General features: G+C 34.6%; 1 protein-coding gene across 1 annotated transcript in view; it reads left to right on the forward strand.

The window, feature by feature from the left end:
* Positions 1-23,787, forward strand: part of Cep112 (centrosomal protein 112kDa) — a 338,584-nt gene that overhangs the window by 70,811 nt on the left and 243,986 nt on the right. Inside the window, exons 13-17 of the mRNA XM_013008835.1 lie at positions 9,065-9,219; positions 9,563-9,692; positions 10,275-10,367; positions 11,415-11,474; positions 20,250-20,329. Of these exons, the coding sequence (XP_012864289.1) occupies positions 9,065-9,219; positions 9,563-9,692; positions 10,275-10,367; positions 11,415-11,474; positions 20,250-20,329 (518 nt within the window). The remainder of the gene's footprint in view (positions 1-9,064; positions 9,220-9,562; positions 9,693-10,274; positions 10,368-11,414; positions 11,475-20,249; positions 20,330-23,787) is intronic.

Here is a 23,787-nt window from a genome sequence, read left to right on the forward strand (position 1 = left end):
GTCCCTCAGCTCTTCAGCTCAAGGCCAGCGCTCTACCACTTGAGCTACAGCGCCACTTCTGGTTTTCTGGTGGTTTATTGAAGATAGGAGTCTCACGGTCTCTCCTGCCCGGGCTGGCTTTGAACCACGATCCTCAGATCTCAGCCTCCTGAGTAGCTAGGATTACAGGCGTGAGCCACCAGCGCCTGGCAATATGGTTCTTTTTTAAGTTTGGATGCTTACAGGGTTTCCAATTATGTTTGTTTGTAAAATAACATTGGTAATCTCTCTCTCTCCCCCTCTTTTCCTGTCTTTGCTCCACAGACTAAGTTAAACTTAGAGTTATTCCTTTACTAAGCAGGTAATCTACTGCATTTGAGCCCTGGCTTCAGACCCTTTTTGCTCTGGTTTTTTTTGAGATAGGATATTGTTTCTTGCCTACATAGGCCCGGATTACTATCCTCCTGTTTATACTTCCCACTTGGATGACAGGTATTTGCCAGTAGGCCTAGCTTTTTCTATTGAGATAAGGTTTCTTGAACTCCTCCTCCACGCCCCTACCCTGGTCCCCCACCCCCCCCACACCGCCCCTCTCTGCCCCAGGCTGGCCTAGAACTGCAGTCTGCCCCATCTCAGCTTACTGGGGATGACAGGCACTTACCACCATGCCCAGCCATTGGTTTCAATAGGTCTTGTGAACTGTTTTGGTCTCAACCATGATCCTTTTGATTTATTGCTCCCTAGCATCTAGAATTACAGGCATGAGCCATAGGAAGTGGTGTGTGTGTGCGTGTGTGTGTGTGTGTGTGTGTGTGTGTGCACATGCATGTGTGCAAGTGTGCATGAGTGCGCCTGTTGCTACTAGAACTTGAACACAGAGACTTGAGCTCTACCTAGGTTTGTTTGTGGCTAGCACTCTACCAGCTTGCCATTTTGTTGATTAATTGAAGATAGGTTCTGCTTGGGCTGCTTTTAAACCTCAATCATCTCATCTCAGCCTCCTAAATAGCTCAGATTACAGGAGTGAGCCACTAGTACCTAGTTTTAATTTTTTGTATTATTTATCTTATAAGTAACAGCTGATAGTTCATTCTATATTTCCTAAGACTGGATGAAAATTATGTTTATAATATTTTATACCCAAAGTTTTTCTTTTCCAAACATTTTCACAATTTCCAATGTCATCTTAATTCTCTTGAAGACGATTTTGAGTCTAAAAGACTGTGACTTTAGCCATTTTTCATCTATCTCATTTAACATTATACTTAATCATTCTTCTCTGAAAATTTTCTTGGATCTGCTATCTTCCCTTCTGTTTCCATAGTTACTGGTTGAGTCTGGACCATTATTGCCTCACTGTTGTTTCATCTAGTAACATACCAGTGTTCTTCCTGTCTTCTCTTCTACATATATCTAATGCAAAACTTGCCAATTTCCCACGATCAAGAACTGAGCCCCTAATGTATTGCCAACTATAATTTCTGCTTGCAAGCCATATCAATTCAGGAAGCCCAACCTTGTCTTTCGAGTGCCATCTTTAAGTTCCCAATGTGGGAAGATAACCTGTGCATAGTTACAGGACCCATCCCTGCTTCGGTTGTTAAATGCCACTATATTCTCCTTCTACATTAGTGTGTATGGCCTACAAACATGATCCTGGATCACCATATTTACTTGGATTATTTTCTACCCAATTTTTAGACCTCTGCTTTTTCATATCCTGCTGGTTCTTCATATTCATTTTAAGAAAGATTATTCTGGCCCAATATTATTCTTGTTTTTCAGTATTTCATATGTTCCTTTAGGGTTTCCCTTTACATTATGTTTTAAATTTCTTTTATTTACTTTATATTTAGAATTATAGGTAAAATACAATGTTCAAGAAGATTTTAAAATAATAATAAGCAGAGTAACTGATATGTTTTTAAATTAGAAAGTTGATTTCAGTAACTACAAAATATTAGTTCAACAGCTGTAGGTCTTAATACAGAAGAGTTCTTTTTATAAACACTTATTTGCATATCAGAAAGTGTACCACCTTTTAACACAAGTTATGTCTCAGCAGGTGCTCAATATTTTAAGAATTATTTTCATAATCTTTTTTTCTATTAAAAAGTGTTTTTAAACAAATTTTTTAAAGCAGTATTGGTATTTGAACATAGGCCCTTAACTTGCTATGCTATCACTCTACCACTTAAGCCCTAAAAAATATCTTCTTATACTTAACCTAGTTTCTTCTACTTACCCCACTTTTCTCCTTCCAAGCCTGATTGACTGCTCTTCCGATTTTTGACTTCTGAATTCTTTTCCTGATTTCTGATGACTGTTCTATTTGGAACAGTTCCAGGACTTGCTGACCTTGTGTCAGTCTACAGCACTGTTTTGGCCAGTTGGTGGGCTTATATAGATTATCTGTCTGTCTGTCTGTCTGTCTGTCTCTCTTTCTCTCTCCCTGTCTATCTTATATAATATACATACCATTTGAATTGTTTGCTAAGGGATTCTTGGGAGAAATAATCTTTGACATACTGGGAAAATATGATCTTGATATGTCACAAGTAGCATGGGTATTTATTATATGTAGAACTCAGCTTGAGAAATATAGGAAGATATTGAGCTGTGCTAATGGGACTGGTTCTGGGGCTCAGTTTTTATTTTATTATTATTTGAAATATAGTTTTTTACTTGTATGAACTTAAATAAGAATTGTTACAAAAAATAAGCATAATTGGGTAAAATTAGAAAAATTATCCTATGTAAATAATAAATTCAGTGTAGAGCATTTCATTTACTCAAATTGGGGAAAGATCGACTCTGCATGGATATTGTAGAATGAGATTACTTAATTACTAGTCTTCCATTATAGTTTGTTTTTTCAGTGCAGCTTGAAATATAAGAACTGAGAGATAATTATACAATGACATAATAATGTTACTACTAGAGAGTAGAAGAAGCTGGGAGACTAAGTTGTTCATTTTAAAACTGGTTTCTTACAGATTGTGTTATATTATAGAAGTGATGACTTATGACTATTCAACCAAAGTATATATTTAAGACATCATTAGGAAATGAATTATCTTTATTTCAATAGGATATTTAGGGGACATTTTATGGTAATGTTATTTCTACTGTTCCATTTCCTTAATAGATTATATAGTATCATGTTTCTGAGTTTTATTTCATTTGTGATGAGTATTCTAGTAAAAGGGCTGGGAAGTGAATAAAATTCCAGTAACCTGTCCTTTGTTGATATTGATGATTCAAACTAAAAAGCATAAAGCAGTCAAATTATAGACTTTAAGAGAATCTTACCTCATAGCAACAGCAACAATTTGAGAGACTAAGAAAGAGACCACAAGTGTTTCCAGCATAGAATTTAAGTTTTTTTTTTGTTCTCTGTGTTATGAAATGATGTATCTTCCCATAGTATTTTGGCAAGCTACTTTTTCTGTTAATCTCTTAAGCAGAATGGCATAGGTTTGGAGACAATTTAACAGACAACTGGGTTATGGTTTAGGAAACTGCTAGAGCAGATTCTATTCTGCTGTGTACTGTTATATCTAAAGGTAAGTACAAGCAAGAAAATAAATTTTACTAAGTCTCATTTTTCTTGTATTTAAAATGATATTAATGCCTATCTCAAGTTTGGGGGAAAGACATAAAGTTTATTTAACACTTAGCACAGGGCTTAACCTATAGTGTGCCCTCAATGGTGGCTACTGTCATTACCTTCATTTTGGAAATATGGTGGTGGTCCCTGAAGTCTTGTGTATTCAATGAGGAAAGATATTTACATATGTTCACATTTAACATGTTAATTTGTGCCCATTGTTTTTTCTTTCTCCTTTTCATTTTATTATAGTGAAAAGCACATAACTTGGCATCTAGTTTCTTAGTAATATGCTATCACTTATTGTATGCATACTTTGGTAAGGCAGATTTATAGATTTTTTTTCATTTTCTATGACTGATACTTTTTATACCATTGTACAGCAGCTCAGTGGAAAGGAACAGCTCAGTGGAAAGTTCAGCTTTTCTCCTTTCCCAGCCAACATTATTCTACCTTCTGCTTCTCTGGATTTGACAACTGGGGATTATTTTACGTAATTGGAATCACATATTTGCCCTTCTGTGACTCTTATTTCATTTAGCAATGTGTCTCAAGGTTTATTCAAGTTGTATCACATGACGTATTTTCCTTCTTTTATGACTGAATAATACTGCTTTGCATATACATATATCATATTTTCTTTAATCATTCATCAGTAGATATTTATATTGTTTTTCCTCTTAGCTATTGTGAATAATTCTGCAGTGAATATGAGAGTGAAAATATCTTTGAAATCCTAATTTCAGCTTTTTTTGGTAAATATCCAGAAGTGCAATTGTTAAATCATTTGATAGTTTGATTTAAAACTGTTCCTATGGTGGGTAGATCTTTCACATTCTTACAAACGCCACACAAGAGTTCCAGTTATCCTCATCTCACATATGTTCCTTTGGGAGGATAAATATCAGTGTCTTTTGGTGTTATTTGTCCATATTTGCCAGTACACATCTTGAACATTCACATTTCAAGGATGAGTGACCAGAAGTCAGAACCAGGACATCCAATAGGAAAAGAGATAACTTCTGATAATTTGGTTTTAGGTTTTTGAACAGCTATATCTCATGTTATAGTCATTTACTTTCTTTTTTGATCTCATACATTTTGATCAGTTGAATAGTTCCTGAGTTAAAATCTCAAGTTCACTTTATCATTATGACTATTTCAATGACACGCACACAGTGGAGGTCACTGTATTGTTTTGGTGTCCCTTACTTTCTTCTCTGACTTGTTGGATAGCTCTCCCTCTCATCTTTTTCCTTTGTCTAATGAAAAACAGTTTGTACTTTTATCTGTGCACTTTCTCTCATCTTTGCTGTATTCAATTATTCATTTTGAAGAAAGTGGGCTGCCTGGCTTCCTGGATGATGAGACCCTTTTTCCTTAGGCAAAACGTATTTATCTGTATCAATTCAGCCCCTTTTTTCCTTGGCTTATTTCTTTAGCAGTTAGGCTAGTTTCTAATATTTTATAAAGATAACATACTTATTTTCTGTTTAAATAAGGTATAAAAGGAACATATTTTCAAAAAAAATAATGTGAGGGGACATATTTGCCCCTACTTGGAATTTCTTTTCTCTTGTCTCTATTTGTAACACACACAAAAACTTCCTTAGTCAGGTGCTAGTGGCTCATACCTGTAATTCTAGCTATTCAAGAGGCTAAGATCTGAGGATTGTGGCTCAAAGCCAGCCCTGGCAGGAAAATCAATAGCACTCTTGTCTCCAATAAACTACCCCAAAAGCCAGAAGTGAAACTATGGTTCATATAGTAGAGTGCTAACCTTGAGCAAAAGAAGCCTAGGAACAGCACCAAGGGCCTGAGTTCAAACTATAGAACCAGCACCAAACAAATAAACAACAACAACAAAAAAGACCTTACTTGTCTTGTGCATCTCTTTTCTCAGGGATCTTGGCTCATCAACTTTTAGCTTTTGCCACACTCTTCGTGAGTGGTTTGTCTTATCTTCCACCCCAAGAAAGCTGGAAATGCCTTTCAGGCAAAAGCAATTTGGAGAGTGGTGACCATCTCTCTGCATTTCTTCCTTCTTCCTTTAGGTGTAGGAACTCTAGTCATCTTCATCATCCAGGTCTAGGTTCCCTCTCTCTTCCCCTCCTCCTCGTCTACCCTCTCCTCCTTACTGCAAGTTACTTCTTCAAAACCAGGAATGAAATTCCATCTGTTGCTTTTGTTTTCCATTTAAAATTGGAAATACAAATATATATTCTTTTTTTTGTTTCCTCCAGCCAATTAATACATAGGAAATAAGAGGAGTTTAGGATGTGTGTCAGAAAAATTGAAACAACTTCTGACAGGAGCTTCTAAATTTAGTAAAGATGCAGACTGCATAAAATGCATAAAGAAGGAATCTGTACACCTGATATCTGTCAGGCTCCAAGCCAGGAATGGTATCTATTTTTAAAAGTTATCTATAAACCATGGTACTAGTGTGGAACTCATGGCTTCATGCTTGCTAGGCAGGTATTCTATCACTTGAGCCGTGCCCCCATTACTTTATGCTTTAAATAAGTTTTGAATAATATTTCTCTCATTTATCCTGGGAAAGCTTGGACTGAATTTCTACTACTTATGATTCCATTATATCGGAATGACAGGTGCTAATCTTTTTGGTTGAGATGAGTGTTTCATGAACTTTTTGCCCAGGCTTACCTTGAATCTGTATCTTTGTAATCACCTTCAGAGTAGCCAAAATTTTAATAAACCATAGTTTTAATTACATTAAATTACTTCCATTTTACAGATTTGGAGGTTGTTACACTAGTATTTAGTACTGCAATGAAAAAATGTTGGGGTTATAATATTATTAAAGAAATAGCATAAACAAACATCATACTAACCTTCCTTAATAATTCACAAATTTTTATTGAAGGTTTAGCTTTAAATTGTCCCTTTTGTTGATTCTTATTTACCCTAATAGTAAATTTTACTTACAAACTGACAAGTTGAACTGAAACTCCTTTGTACAACTACTTAAAGATAATAATAGTAACAACAATAATAATTACTGTTATTATAAACAACAGGGTTTATGATAAGAAAAAAGTTCCTAAAAGATCATGAGTAGCTTTGTCCAGATTTTAAAATGTGGTTAATCTAGATGAAAATATAAAAATAACTTAAATATCAAATGATTTAGTTGAGGGATATTTGAATATGGGAAAATTGAGCAATGCTTAAATGAAATGAATGAAAATTGGTGCACAAATGTGGCAGCTATGTAAAAGAATTGGGGAGGGGTGCAAATATTCAAACACTGACCAAGATGCATCGTTATCCCCAAACTACTTTGTTGAATGGCAACTCCTTTGTATAACCACTTAAAGACTATTTCTGTATACTTGGTAACAATAAGTAGTTATCTGATGATCCTGATATTATTATTATTTTTTTTTTTGGTTGCGGAGCTTGAACTCTAGGCCTGGGCGCTGTCCCTCAGCTACTTCAACTCAAGGCTAGTGCTCTACCACTTGAGCCACAGTGCCACTTCTGGTTTTCTGGTGATTAATTGGAGATAAGAGTTTTATGGACTTTCCTGTCTGGTCTGACTTTGAACCACGATCCTCAGATCTTAGCCTCCTTAGTAGTTAGTATTACAGGTGTGAGCCACGGGTGCCTGGCTATTTTATTTTATTTTTTAATTTTTAATTTTTTTATTGTGAGAATACCGTACAGAGGAGTTACAATTACATCGGCAAGATAACAAGTACATTTCTTATCAAGCATTGTTGCCTCCTTGTTGTTTCCCTTTCCCATTCCTTCCCATACTCCTCCTCTCCCCCCACCTGATCCTCACCTCACCCCCCACCAAAGTTGTTAAGTTCATTTTTCGACATAACGACTTGTACATCTCATTGTTGCAATGGGTCCACCTGTATCCCTAGTTAAACAATTTGTTTTTTTCCCTTCCCCTCCACAAATTATACCAACATCAAATACGGTGAAAGTATGGGTTATACTGTGGAGGAGGGACATACAAAGCAACATAGAAATCATCTTATAAATAAATATGATAGAAACAATTGCATGAAAGGAAAAAAAAACAAAAAAACATTTGAATACTTATCTTGGGGTTCATTCCACTAACATCAACTTATCTGACCTTTTCTGCTTGACTCAGACATATACTAGTAATTGCAAATAAGGGAAACCATGGGACCTATGTTTCTTTGGGCCTGGCTTACTTCACTTAATATAATTTTTTCCAAGTCTTTCCATTTCCTAACAAATGGGGCAATGTCATTCTTTCTGATGGAGGCATAGAATTCCATTGTGTATATATACCACATTTTCTTGATCTGTTCATCTACTGAGGGGCATCTGGGTTGGTTCCATATCTTAGCTATGGTGAATAATATAGTTTTTAATTTTTTTATTGTAAAGGTGATATACAGAGGTGTTACAGTTACATAAGTTACAGTTACATAGCCCTCTCCCTGGGTTTTATTTTTGAAAACATTTCATTGCTCCTATAATTTTAAAAAACCTTTTCCAAACTTCAAATAAAAGAAGTCAAGTAAGCAAGAACTTACCTTACAAATCTAAACTAATGAATAGTTGAGATTTTACCTCACCCCAGTTAGAATGTCCATTATCAAGGAAACTAACAATAACAAATACTAGTGGGGATGTGGCCAAAAGGGAACTTCTAGTACACTGTTGGTGGAAATGTAAACTTGTTCAACCACTCTGGAATGCAGTATGGATGTTCCTTAAAAGACTAAAGATAGACCTTCTCTATGACCCAGCAATTTCACTCCTGGGCATTTATCCAAAGGAACACAAACAAGGCCACACTAAGGTTACCAGCACAACTATGTTCAGTGCAGCATTGTTTACCATAGACAAGATATGGAAGCAACCCAGATGCCCCTCAGTGGATCAAGAAAATGTAGTAGATATACCCAATGGAATTCTACTCATCCATTACAAAGAATCATATTGTACTATTTGTAAGGAAATGGAAAGACTTGGAAAAACTTATATTAAGTGAAGTAAGCCAGGCCCAGAGAAACATAGGTTGCATGGTTTCCTTCATTTGTAGTAAGTAGAATGTGCCTATAGATCTATAGGTAAACACACTGGATGGTAAAAGAAAAAGAAATACACTGGGACCCCATGAATTATACAGATCTCTAGGCATACATACAATGAAACCAAAGGGGAATATTCTTAGGAGAGGATCACAAAGGTGCAATAGCAATGTGCAACTGATCATATAAAATAGTATTTATCAAAATGAACTCCAGGAACTAGAAATGAGGGTTTTTCCTTCTTTGTTGATGCTTCTGTTTTCATTTCCTTTTGTCTTGTTTGTTTGCTTACCTGTCTTTGGGAGTACAAAGGAGGCACATAAATGGTGGGACAAAGGGTAAGCAAGTATAACAGTGATATTCCTAACACAAAAAGTGTTAGGAATCAGTGAGAGGCTTTCCTGAGAATGAGTTATTTTTTTTTCAGAACCATGTGGTAAAAGAGCTGGAAGCCCGTGTGCAGCAGCTGACTGGAGAAGCAGAGAACAGTAATTTACAGAAGCAGAAATTAATTCAAGATAAAATGGAACTTGAAAGATGTTATCAGATAACACGTAGTGAATTACAAGAACTAAAGGCAAGGTATTGTCTGCAACCAGGTATCTATTGGTGTAGTTAATAAAGTACTGAAATTTCTCTATAGATTATTTGGAAAAATGAATCATATTGTGTGCATTTAATATCTGGAATGTTCTAACTATTTATACTTTGAAGTCCAGTTTAAGTATGAGATACAATGTTTGCCAACAGTTGATAAAAATGTGTATACCTATTTGATATATTGAAAGATAATGTGTTTGGATTTAGTTGTTATATAGTTCAGGTTGATAAAACAAGAAAACAACTAAATAGCTATCAACTATCAACCAGATAGACTGGTTCTAAAGTATTAGGATTCTGTTTTTTTAAATCTTATTGCTTTTAGGCACAACATACTTCATGAAGAAAAAGAGCATCTTGTAAATGATTATGAGCAAAATATGAAACTATTACAAATCAAACATGATACTGATATGAACCTCTTGAAACAAGAACATTCCCTCTCAACTTCTAAGGTATGTCCTGACAGATCATCCACACAAAGTAGTCATTCATTTTGCTCAGCTTTAGCATAGACAGCAATGTAGAGGCTAGTTATTTGGCACTGAAAAAATTGGTCTCCAATTTCTTTCAAATGTTTTCTTGATATTTAAAATGTTAAAAATGCTAATTGTTCAGTTGGCAGAATAACATAATTATTTGATAAACTAAATCCTGCTATAAGTTAACCCATTTAAGTTACAAAGGTTTTAAAGAAGGGAAACATGAATTTTGAGAATATTTTAGTTTTAAAATAATACATTATTAGATTAATTGTATATATTATTTTATTTCAAAGTATTGGTTCTACCTAAGTTTTAAAATTTAAAAATTTTCCTATAAACTGATTATTTTTATAATAATACTATGTGCCATAACTTACTATACATTTACATTTTTACTTCAGAAGGTTACTTTTATCTTTTAAAAATGTTTTCATTCATTGAGAGATTCTGATTGAATGTTCAGGAGAAAAAAATGTAGTTTTTTAATCCAGAAGTTACAAAATGTTACAAAAATCAATATTCTACTTTTTATTCCTCTTTATGTTTTTCTAGACATCTGGTATGATTGAAGAATTAGAACAAAATATCTGTCAATTAAGGCAGCAGGTACAGGAATCAGAACTTCAAAGGAAGCAGCAGATCATTGTGAGTCTTATTTTTAGACAGAACAATGCTTCAAACTCACCTTGCCTTTTTAAATTCTATATTAGTAGGCATTCAGAAGTAGCACTTCTGTAGGTAGCCATTCCTGATTCTATTTTTTGCATTGTATAGTTTTTCCTTTTACTTATTATAACTGACAAGCGTAGATACGAATAACATGTATAGAATGAAGGACAATAATTTTAAGATGATCTCCTTTTTAGAGATTAATTTTTACAAAAATGAATTTTACCTAAGCATTTTATTTTAAAATAGTTTCCCCCTTTTAAACTATCTGATAATCTTCATTATCTCTTTTTTCTTCTCTCTCTTTTTCTTATCCTTTTCTTTATGGTCAAAGTCTATCAAAGACTAGTATATGATTTAACTTAAAATTTATCATTTTCTTACTGACTTGGCCATTCTTAATCACTTAATCCAAAGATCAGAAAGATCCTCTCACACTATAGAATAGATACTTTTGAGAACAGTGATATCTTGAGATAACTGAGTTTTTTTGCCTTGTAATATAAATTCAAGTTTCTGCTTGTGGCTTAGAAAATTAGATGGGTAAGGCCTTTTCAATAATATCAAAACATAACATTGCTGGTTCAAGTCTGTATCCCTAGCTTCTTGTGAAGGGTAATCGAGGAATTGTGGTTGGAGGCCAGCCTGTCCTTAAAAGTTGATGTGGTTGGGTATGGTGGCATGCATTTACCTAATTATTCAGGGGAGCCCAGTGGCTATTCACAGTGGTGCATGCCTGTTATCCCAGCAAGGTAGAGAAGTACATATAGGAGAACTGTAGTCCAGGCTGGCCCAGGCAGAGAGAGACTTTCTCAAAATAAACAGCACATAAAAAGGACTGATGGTGAGGCTTCTGTGTTGTCTTCCTAGCATGCACAAGGTCCTGAGTTCAGTCTCCCCTTCCCAGTCCCCCCAAAGCAAAACTCTAAAGTTTGACACCAAATACATTTAATGATTTCATTGAATCACTAATTTTAGTAGCAACTTAAAAATGTAATAAAATAAACATTTTATTATTTACAGGATCAAGAAAGCAAGTTTCAAATGGAGAAAAATAATTTAAAACACACCTATGAAAAAAAGGTAATATACTTTGGGAGAAATTATAAAACAGTTAAAATAAAAAATGATGCAAGTAATGGGCTGATTTTTATGAAGTCCTATATTCTAACTCTTGAGTGGTCTGTTTTTAAGTTAATGTCAGTAGTCAAAATACTTTTCATATTTTTGAAGTTTCTTCAATTACTATTCAACATTGAAACACAACTTATGTATTATATTTAATCAGTGAAAAACTATTATTATCTTGAAGGTTTAATTATCTTTAGATAGTTCTACAAAGTGCTCTCAATTCAATGTATCAGTTTATGAGTACAATGTATCATTGATCAATATCATCCCCTTCTATCATTCTCAACCACACCCATCCCCTCAAGCTACCTGGCTTCGTTTTTATATATGTACACTGAATATTATTACTTTATTCTCCAAGGATTATTATCGTAACCTCTGATTAAAACACCTTGAATTATATCTTTTTTCTATGAATTTAAAAATATACTACAGTAGGAAGTATTTTGTAATTTTGCAATAAGAACTTTGACTATTTAAGCAAAGAACGTAAAAAGAGTAGAGGAATTGACTGCTACTTGAGTAATGATTTTTTCTTGTCATTTAGAATTGTGTATATTTCTACTGACATGTTAATACCTGTTACCAGTAATAACTAAGGGACAGTAACTTGTTATGCAGCAAAGTACAGCAGTCTATATTTTTGTGACTGACACTTCAGTTCTGAACTTACTGTGAGACACAGAGAATAAAATAGTAGTAAAAATAAAAGTTTTATGGCTGACTTTCTTTTGTGGCCAGGGCTATTTTTGAAGTGATCCTCAGATCTCAGCCTCCTGAGTAGCTAACAGGCATGAGCCACCAACACCTGGCTTTATCACAGCATTCTTTTTAGCTTTTTTTTTTTTTCAAAGCTGAGGACTGAACTGTGGGCCTTGCACTTGCCAAGCAAGTACCCTTCCAGTGAGCTAAATCCCTAACCCTGTATCACAGCATTCTTAAACCACATTTTATCTATTCATGTAGTCACACAGTAGCTACCCATTAATTTCTTATATTGGGTAAGATATTGTATTAGGTACAAGGTAAGCTTAAGGAGAATTAGACATTGCCCTCCAAGAGCTTAGTACATCCAAGCGATGTGGAGGAAGGCTGTTATTTAGAGCTATATTTCTCCTTACACATAACAACTTATACATGATTATGATTTTCCTACTTCTGCAGTATTAATACAGCTCAATGCATTGATACATAAACAGGAAGGGAAATAATGGTTTTATTGAAATAAAGAAGTTTTTTTTAGTTTTTTACTGCCGAGATGTGCAGCTTTCTTATTATTTTATGTACCCAAAGAAGAGCATTACCTAAGCCTCACTGCCTACTGTAAGGAAGGCATCTGGATACTCTGGGTATACTTGCTGGTCCATTGTTCATTGTGCTACAGAGTACCTCACTCTCCTGCTCTATTACACTCCGTGGTCAGCCTTCCTGAGTGGTGCTATCTGTGTACCTGTGAGACAGATAGGCTGGTGCCAAGGAGAAGGTACTTACTAACCATGAAAGAATATATTCCTCTCCTGATCTTTAAGTCCTACTGTTAAATAGAGAGATAGACCTGCATTGACAATCTTTTCTCTTACTACTATCTTTCCTTGGGTATTTACTACTAAGTAAATTACGCTTGTGCTATCAGTCCGTCTCTCCAGTGAGTATCCACCAGGAAGGGAATGGAGAGTTCAGTTCATCTTTCTCCAGTAACCTGCTGACCACTCCTATTTTAGCTCACTTCAGGGAGCAAAGAAGAATCTTCTTTATTAGGCATCCTAACGGCAGCTGTTCTCTTTCCATTAGCTACCTATCAATGGCTTAGCTTTATAATAAAGTGTATTAATTGTTTTTAGTGTAAATAAGACTTGTTTACAGTAATAACAATCGTTGAAAGAATAACCATATGTGTTCACATTGCATCTGTTTCTAACATTATTTATATTGGAAGAAAATGTTACTCAGCATGCCACAATCTCTCACTTTTAAATTGACATCTGTTCTTTCCTTATTAAACCTGCTGTGATCTCAAGCCTTGAAGATTTGATGTCTTGTACCCGCCCCCCCTCAGGGAATATCCTTTTTAACTGCTCAAATAGCTGACATAAATCTTACATAGTCTTGGACTGTGTAACTGGATAGCTAAATGGGATGTGTAGGGCTTTTGTTTGTGAGACAACATTACAGGTGTGCACACACCTTTGGTTCCGCATATCTGTTCAGGAGGAGGAAGTGCCATCTGAATGACATTATATTCCTCATGCCAATTCAAAAGCAGCAGAATGGGAGGTAAAAGAAACAGCATCAGATGCTATCCCTAATTTAAGCACACACATACTATCTAATGGCCTTTATTGATCTCTGGTGGCTGTTGCTTGCTTTCAAGACCTTTGAACGTCAAACAGATAAAAGGTAGTAAAACTAAATATCATTGTTTAATGAACGTTCTTAATCTATTAAATCAGGAAATGGTTAGACTAACTGATTTTACTAGCAAGGAAACACCTGCCTCCTACAAATAACCTATCACTGTTTTCCGAACAGACACTGGAGAATAAAAGATGGTGCTGTTTATCTAAAGAAGTTAAATGAGGCAGATGCGAAACATGTACTATCTAAGAATGCTGGAACAGAGTTAGTTACTTAAAATCATTCCAACATTACTACTAGACAGATATAATGTGAATTATGATGGGGTTTTAAACAACTTAAATACAGTCATTCTGTGCCTGGCATATGTATTTCTTTTAATTATGTTTATAATAATTTTAAATTTCTAAGCCTTTACAGCTAACATGTTGGACACTATTTCTAACTATTATAGATATGATTATTCATTAGTAGGATATGTGCGTTCCTAAGGTTTTATAAAAATGGAATTGTGCAACAGATTTAGAAAGAGAATGCAATCTGATGTGCCATATTTTTTATATTGAGAAGCTAGATTAGAGTGATTTCAAGATATGGAGGGAGTTGTTTAGCTACTTGATGTTTGGTGTAGCACCAGATTTGGTGTTCTTTCCCATGCTATCATGTCTGCTACTGTATATCTAGTTTCTGATATTTTTAGCACAGTTTCTTCTATTAAGTCCTTGTGGAGTGTATGAGAGAGAGAGAGAGAGAGAGAGAGAGAGGAGAGAGGAGAGGGGAGGGGAAAAGAAGGGAGGGGAGGGGAGAGGAGAGGAGAGGAGAGGAGAGGAGAGGAGAGGAGAGTGAAGAGGGTATGTGCATGTATCCCAGTACTGTGGTTTGAACTCAAAGCCTTCTTTCCTCTGGTCTGGCATTTTTCCTCATAACTGGTCCTTTATCACTTGAACCAGGCATCCAGTTCTGACTTTTTGTTGGTTCAGTGGTGATGATTCTCTTGGATTTGTCTATCCTAGCTGTAATTAAACTGAGATCCTCAGATCTCAGCCTCTTTGAGTAGCTGGGATTGTAGTGCTATCTAACCCAGGTGATGGCTAGCCTAGGTCCTTTTCTCCAATAGAAGACAGTAAAAAATGTAAAACAATGATTAATAAATGTGCTTATGGATACCTAAATCAGTTATTTATTTTTATCAGATCTCATTTCTGACAATTTATTATGTATCTTTAAATATTTGTTTTATATTTTCATTATTAACACTTTCAAAGTCATTTTTGGTATTAATATATACTGGGAAAAAATAAATTATAACCAGCCTTATTCTCTTTACCATTGGCAGCATTTCAAGACTCTGTCCTATACAAAATAAACACATAAAAAGGAGAGGTTGAACAATAATATTACATCTTTCTGAGTTGTTTTATTTTATATAAAAATAAATAATTTGTGTGAGAAATTTTAGGATTACAACTCAAGGTTTCTTGCTTGCTAGGCAGGTGATCTACCACTGAGCCATACCTCCAGACCTTTTTTGTTATACTGATTATTTTGAGATAGGATCTTGCTTCCTTCCCATGTACTCCCTTGGCCACAGACTGCCTAGTTCAGCATGAGAACTAGCTCAGAAGACAGGCTTGTGCCAAAATTCCCAACTATTTATTGAGAAAGGGTCTCAGTTGTCTGCCCTGGCTCTTTATAAATCTCTATTCTCCCAATCTATGCTTCCTAAGGAGGTAGGATTATAGACATGAACCATGGTATCCTAAAAAACAAGTATTTTTTTCCTTTTTTTCTTTCTACTTTTTTTATTGTGAACATACTGTACAGAGGGGTTACAATTACATGAGCAAGATAATGAGTACATTTTTTTATCAAGCATTGTAGCCTCCTCCTTTGTTTCCCCTTCCCATCCTCCCCCCAACCCCCACCGAATCCTCCCCGCCACCCCCACACCAAAGTTGTAAAGTTCAAAACAAGTATTTTTAACCTAACAACAATATTGATTGGTAGTCCCTTTTTACTGAGATCAAAATACTATGCAAAGATTTCTTATGTATATAATAGTTAACTATCCACTACCACATCTGTCTAAAATATAGGTCAAAATAAAAACATAATCTGAAAAGAATCTTCAGCATACAGTAAAAATATAGTAGGAGAAAAACAAAGGCACTTGTCATGTTCACAGTATTATATGAAGAACTCTACCTAGAGTAATTCATTACTTTATAATAACTCTGATATACTTACTATTATATCCAATTTTTTACAATAAGCAACTGATGGGGTAGTGATGCAAATCTAGTAAGTATGATTCCAGACATTTGATTCCTACTTGCCATTCAGTTTTACATAGATTTTCCTCAGAATGATTGATTTTTAAATGTTTCGTTTAAAGGGATAAATCTCAATTGTCATGCAGAGAATTGAGTCCTAGAAAAATATACTAGACAGTAAATAGAGGGAAAGTAATGATAGTATTGTACATTAGAGGTACAGTTTCAGTGTGTAGAATACTACTGATTTGTCAGTCACTCTGATAGCAGTTCCCTGTTATTTTTGCATGTAAAGGTATCTCAGTGCACCAGAGAATCAAACCTGCAGGATAATCCAGTTAAAACTCCCTTGGGAATTGTCCAGGGAGCTGGGTTTTAACTGTAGCTCTGAGAAGGAAACAGTGCTGAGAGACATGTAATAGAAGCAAGCTTATACCCACTATACTTTTGGTCTAGTATCATATCTGAATGGTGAACACGGTTCAAGGGAGAGTAGGTGGTAAAAGCCAAATGGGGTCTGTTGGAAAATGATGTAAAGCAAAAGACTAAATGCATAATATGGAAGACTCAGGTAAAGAATGTTTCTTCTGAAAATCCATTACTCCAGAAGAAAATGGCAAGAAATTCATTGCAGAATGCAAGCAGATCTGTCTGTAGGAGAAACATATCATAAGGAAAGAAAAGGACAACAGGAAAATGGTGGCAGTTGCCATAAGAGCTGGAAAGAAACTAAAAGCACAACAGAAGATTTAAAATGGACATGGAAGCTGCAATGATAGATGAGATGTAAACAACTGAATTAATTATATGAAAATAAAACATAATTACCTTTCACATTGCAAAGGAAAAGATAAAGAATACAAAATTTTGGAAGAGATGATAAGTAGAAAATAGAAAAACAATATATAAAAATGGAAAGAGGTCTCAGAAGAAAATTAACTCCAATTAAAACTCTTCTGGAGGTTTGTATGTGTACATCTGTGATTCACCTTTTACTGGATAAAATAAAAAAAGATTGAAGAAACATTTGAATTATAATAAAAAGATTTTTGTGGGTTCAAATGAGGGAAAGGGAAGAACAAAACTTAGATGTTAATCTTATTAGTCATAAATTTAAATGTCATTAAAATAGCATTGTGTCATGTGTTTGGGGGCCAAAATCTATCATAAGAATATTTTTGCACAAGATTTCTTTCATGTGTGAAGGCAATAGAATGACATTACTTGATATGCAAAGTCCCAGAAGACATGTCACTAAGATGTTCTCTTTGAGAAATAATGTTACTAGATAAGATACTAACCTACTTAAGAATAAGAATAATCAAAAATCCAAATTAAAAATATTCAAGATGAAAAAGGAAAGATATTGATACTAAAATGATCAAAACAGGTGAATTTAAATGTTATTGTGTATATGACATGATAAAGAATGCAAATGCCACAAGATATTATTGAAAGAAAAGTATGTAAAATTTAAAAACTAAAAATACGTCCTGGGTCATATTTTTAGATTGTGTACAAGAAAAAAGATAACCAGTAGGAAAAGTAAACATGTACTAAGTGATTTGGAAAGAATCACTCTAGTGGGAATTAATTTTTCAATTGCTGAATATTAGAGAAATAGAGGTTTGAAAATTAGTGTAATCTTTATACTGTCAGTGGTGAAAGTAAGAACTATCTCTAGATAGAACAAGAGAAAAAAAAATACAGGCCAATATGTCTGACCCACAACAAAACACCATAACAATTCAGCAGCATTATAGATCAGACATTCTGATCAAATGGCATTTATCCCCTGAATTCTTTAACGTCTGCAAATCAATAAATATAATACATCACAAAATTAAGATTAAAAATCTCACAGTTTCAATAAATACAGAAAAAAAGCCTTTTACAAAATACAGCAGCCTTTCATGATTAAAAATTTCAACAGGTTACATAGAATGCACCTCAACATAATAAAGGCCATATGTAATAAACCCACAGCAGAAATTATGTTCCATGGAGAAATGGTGAAAGATTATCCTGGAAGATCAGCAACAAGACTAGGATACTCACTGTACTACTCTAGCCATCAGTGTTGAAAAACCAGCCAGGCAAGATTTTATTTCAAGAAAGGATATACAGGCATAAAACAAGTTTGCAAAATCTTCACATGAGATCAGCCCTGCAAAATCTTTATATTGGGCCATCTTTGAGTTCCATTTTGGACTTTTTATCTTTAATTCTATACATCAGGCCATATAATGGTAAATTTTCTACATTTACATAATTATGGTCATTATTTTGTTAGACTACATTTATATTAGATTGGTGCTCATGTAATTTAGGTCATGTTTGTATTTCAGTGTACATGCTTACTATGTATCAAGTAATGTAGTATGTGCTAAGAGAATCCAAATGGAATATGGAAGTGATTTAAGTTTTAAATCTGACAAATGTTTTAATGACAAACACTCCCCCCCCATATAAAGTAAAATAAATAGCAGTGACAAAGGAAAACTACAAAAAGAAACTACAAAAGAAATGACCAAGGACTATAAAAGATTTGAGTTCCATAGGTCCCCATCAAACTGATAAACATTGCTATTTTTGGCTAGTTGAATGAGTATTCAATATGGCTTACTGTATTGTGAGGGGAGTGTCTGTGTGTGCATGTACGTGTGAATGAGTGTGTTGTTTTTGTCATTCCTCTTTTGTCATACTGTCCACCTATTTCATGTGCAGACTCACTGGAGTTTTCAGCACATCTGTGGTAGGTCGTTCTTGTCAGTTAAGACTTTCCTTACTGCCTGGACTCTGCTCCCTCACTTGCCATAGGGGTAGCACAATGACTGCTGTTTACCCCTCCTTCCCAATCAGCTATCAAACTTCTTTGCATATTTCAAGATTCCTAGCGAAACATTTCCAATTAGCTGTCATCGTTCGTGCTTCTATCCCGCCTACTCAAGGATGCTTGCTCTTGCTATCTTCAGAAAGGAGACAGTGATGGTGGGAGGATTTCCTCTCAGTGGTGGTAGTGGGTATACAAATCATGCCCAGCAGTAGAAAAGAAGAATGTTTCCTCATAACTCTTCTGTACTGGGGAATATAGACATACTATTTATTACATTCTTTCCAGTCTATGAGACTCTTTTCCTTTGGTTAAACTACACTTTAAAGAATGAGAATGATTGGTTTCTTTTTGAATTTTTAAGAGAATCTACAGCTGGATGCTGGTGGCTCATGGCTATAATTTTAGCTATGTGGGAGGTTGAGATCTGAGGATCTCAGTTTGAAGCCCCCCTGGCAGGGATGTCTGTGATTCTTACCTCTAATTAACCACCAAAAAGCCAGAAGTAGAGCTATGGCTCAAGTGGTAGAGGAGTGCCAGCCTTGAGAGAAAAAGCTAAGGGACAGCTCCCAGGCCCTGGGTTCAAGCTGTAGTACTGGAACTGAAAGAGAGAGAGAGAGAGAGAGGCAGATAGATAGACCGAAAGAGAGAGAGAGAGAGAGAGAGAGGCAGATAGACAGATAGACTGAGATAGAGACAGAGATGGTGAGGAGAAGGATGAAAGAGAAGAGAGAAAAAAGAGAGGGCTGAAGAAGAGGGAAAGGGAGAAGAGAGAAGGAGAAGGAGGGAGAGGAGAGAAGAAGAGAGAGGGAGAAGACAGGAAAGAGGTATTCATATGTAATAATATTTCAAGCAGTTATTAAGCTTTGGATAAGGAATTGATAAGGGCAGTATAGTATTGAAATCATTTTATACTAAATGATTATGATTGGGCAAGTTTGTATCGTGCTTGTTTTCCTTGGCAGTACTAGGGATTGAACTCAGAGCCTTGTGCTTTCCCAAGGCACATGTCAAATCCTTTTGTTTTTAGTTTGTTTCTGGGATAGGGTCTCATGATTTTTTCTGGATTAGCCTTGAATTACAGCCTTACCTTTGCTTCCTAAATAGCTGAGATTACAAGCATGACTTGCCACAAGACTCTCAAGTTTCTCTTGAAATAGTCTAATTTTATGCTACAAGTGGATTTGAAAATGCTATTTCATTGTCCTAATTTCTCCTTTGTATATGCTTTGTTATCTAGTAAATTCCACATATTTTTCATGGCAGGTTCATGAATTACAGAGTGAGTTTGAAAAAGAAAAAGAAGATGCACAAAAGAAAGTCCATAAATTTGAGGAAGCATTGAAGTGAGTAAAACCATAATATATCTATCAAAAACATATTATTACACTAAACCATGAACCAAATTAATAAGAGTGCAAGTATCACATTTTGCAGAAGATTTGGTTTGGATTCGTTTTCATTGATTTGCATGGATTAGTTTGCATTGATTTGCCATCAGATGTCTCTTTACAAGTAAATATTTTTTTAAGGAGAAAATTCAATTTGGCTGTTTTTAAGTGATATTAATATAGGAAAATAGAACTTAATGGTTTTATATGTTTTCTTACTGTTGTCTCTAGAAAATAAAACTAATGTTTCTGCTTTACTACCATTTTTAATGTTTCTTATACATATGTATTAATTACTTAGTGTTGATATGAATTTTATATATACATTATTTATTTATTTATTTATTGTCGGTCGTGGGGCTTGAACTCTGGGCCTGGGCACTGTCCCTCAGCTCTTCAGCTCAAGGCAAGCACGCTACCACTTGAGCTACAGCACCACTTCTGGTTTTCTGGTGGTTTATTGGAGATAGGAGTCTCACAGTCTCTCCTGCCCGGGCTGGCTTTGAACCACGATCCTCAGATCTCAGCCTCCTGAGTAGCTAGGATTACAGGCGTGAGCCACCAGCGCCCGGCTTATTTTTTATTTTTTAATGTAAGCAAAGTATGGGAAACTTAATAGACTGGCAATTGGAAAATGTTACACCCAGAAAATAATTTAGTGTAACTGAATTAAATTGTAAAATATCCTCTATTTCTTAAGAGGAGTTAATAATCTGTCAGCATGAACAGTATTTTAGGTTTGATCTCTAGAACACACCATTCCCCCAATACCCTGTCAAAACAGGTAAAAGTATATGTGTGAATTATTTCTTGTTTTTTTCAATATTCCTTTGTTAACAAAATTGATTACTAAGTTTTGGATACTATAAAAATAACCTTGCATTTTCTATTTTAAAGTAGTTATTGAAACCTCAAAACCTTTTTGGTGGTACTTTTCAAGCTCTTTTTTTAGTAAAATATAAAGATGACTTGAAACAGACTTATGTTGATCTGTTTTAACTTTTTTGTACTGTTAAATAGTAAACATAAATATTTTTACACTGATACTAATATAGATAGCTTTATGTTTTCAAGTAGTACTAAAAATATACAGTAGTTATGATGATCAATGATATAGATAAAATTTAATAAACATGCAGCTGTAACTTTAAAATGATATATATATATATAAAATACACATATAACATACCTATACATACAGTAGTAATTTTGTTAGTATAAATTGGTTTTTAGGTGATATGATTTAAAAATAACCCTACAGGAAATATGCCCTTATTTAATGAAAACAGTGTTGTTTGATTGTACTTGCAAGTTATACATGCATATTTATAGATATGATTTAATGTATAAACTATAAATAAAACATTCAGTGCTTTATTAGACAGATAAAACAAATTCCAATTTGAACTATAACCCATGGCCAGAGGTCTGTTAATATTGCTAGTGCAAATTAATGGTGCAGCTTTGTTAAAATGTAGCTCATGAATTCTGAATATTTCCTTGAGTCTGCTTTTGAATCTTTATCTTGAATTGTATTTCAATTACACTATTATCGGGCTGGGAAGTTGGCTCAGTGGCAGAGCGCTTGCCTTGCATGCCTAAGGCCCTGGGTTTGATTCCTCAGTACCACATACGCAAAAAGAAAAAAGCTGGAAGTGGTGCTGTAGCTCAAGTGGTAGAGCGCTAGCTTTGAGCTGAAGAGCTGAGGGACAGCGCTCAGGCCCAGAGTTCAGGCCCCACGACTGGACCTCAAAAAAAAAAAAAAACAATTACACTATTATCTCAATGCTTATGTAATTTTCTACAAAGTTTAGTACTATTTAAGTTGTAAATATGTAAAACATTTGATTATTTAGGTAGAAATATTCCATTAAATTTTGTCCAGATTTTGCTGTGAATAAACCTAGAAGAGAAAGTGAAATAGTAACTAATTGTATTAGTTTTAAAAACTTGAAGCTAAAGAATACAGTTGTGTGATTTAAAATTCCAAAGTTGCATAGGCTATAGATAGATATAGCTCAGTGGTAGGACAATTGTCTAGTATGTGCAAAAGAAAAATATAAAATAAATAAAAAAAATGTACAGGGAAAAGGCTCCTCCTCTCATCCCAGGAGCTCTCTGGCTGTACCTTGCTGTTCTTGGAAGAAGCAGTGTCCCAAAAGCTTGTATATTCTTCTTCATCCAAGCATAAATGTCTGGTTATTATACATTCCCCTCTTGTTCCATGTATTATCAAATTATACTTGTCAATGTATCTTGAAGATAGCTTCATATAGGGACACAAAGAGCTTTTTTTGTTTTATAGTTATGTGTTTGTTTTACTATAATTTAGTTAGCCATCTCCTTGTTAAAAATGACATGATGAAAATTCATTTGTTATCTTTTACTATGTAAATGGTTTGGTTTTTACTTTCAAATCTGTGATCCATTTGGATTGTATTCAAGTTGTATTTAAAGGCTAATTCAGATTATGTAATAGAACCATTGTAGATGTACCACTTTACTCATTAGGAACATACACAATCTGTGATGCGTTAGTCAAACATGTCAGATTTTCATATTCACCTATAATGTGACTGCTGAAATGATAGATGTCTGTGTTTATGTAGTGTATGTTAGTTACACAGGAGGAATTTCTGTTGTTACAGCTCCACACATTCATAGTGTTTTCCAATCTCATTCCCCTCTATCACTCTCCTTGCTCTCTTCTCAACAAAATCCTCAACAGATTTTTTTGTTCCACATCGATAGCTGCAAGTAATGCTTTTCAACAGTATTCAAATCTCCTTCATCCTCCTTGCCATATGGAGGTATTTTATATTAACATACATTAGTTTTACAATAGAGGTAATGGCTCATTGTGACATTTCCACAACAACATAGCTCTTTTTATAGATTGGAGAGTAGGAAGAAAATATTTGACATGTATTTATTCTTTTTGGATTCATTTAACTAGAATTAGATGAATTATATCAATGTTGGGTTAAATGTCACTAGAAATAAGTGAGGTTATCTTATAATTGAATTTCTTTTTAAAGTTTATTTTTACTACCATTCAAATCCTAGGCTAATCTAAAAGGGAACTCTATTTTTATACTATTGATTATAATGTTATAGGAAAGTGCACCTATTTAAGGTCCTTGGAGGGTGAAGTCTTGATATCAACATCACCTGTAATCACATTGAGTAGAGCCAATTCCTGTTACATTTTAAATTACCATGAGTACACAGTAAACTATGAGCACTGTAGAGTGACAATTTATTCCTCATATACCATTATTTATCTCTAACACTTTCTTCCCTTTAATATTTTTTTGTGTACTGGGGCTTGAACTCAGAGCCTAGGTGCTGTCCCTGAGCTTCTTTTGTTCAAGGCTGGCACTCTACCACTTGAAACATAGCTCCATTTTTGA

The sequence above is a fragment of the Dipodomys ordii genome, unplaced genomic scaffold (assembly GCF_000151885.1).
Source record: "Dipodomys ordii isolate 6190 unplaced genomic scaffold, Dord_2.0 Scaffold7, whole genome shotgun sequence".
NCBI classification, from domain to species: Eukaryota; Metazoa; Chordata; class Mammalia; order Rodentia; family Heteromyidae; genus Dipodomys; species Dipodomys ordii.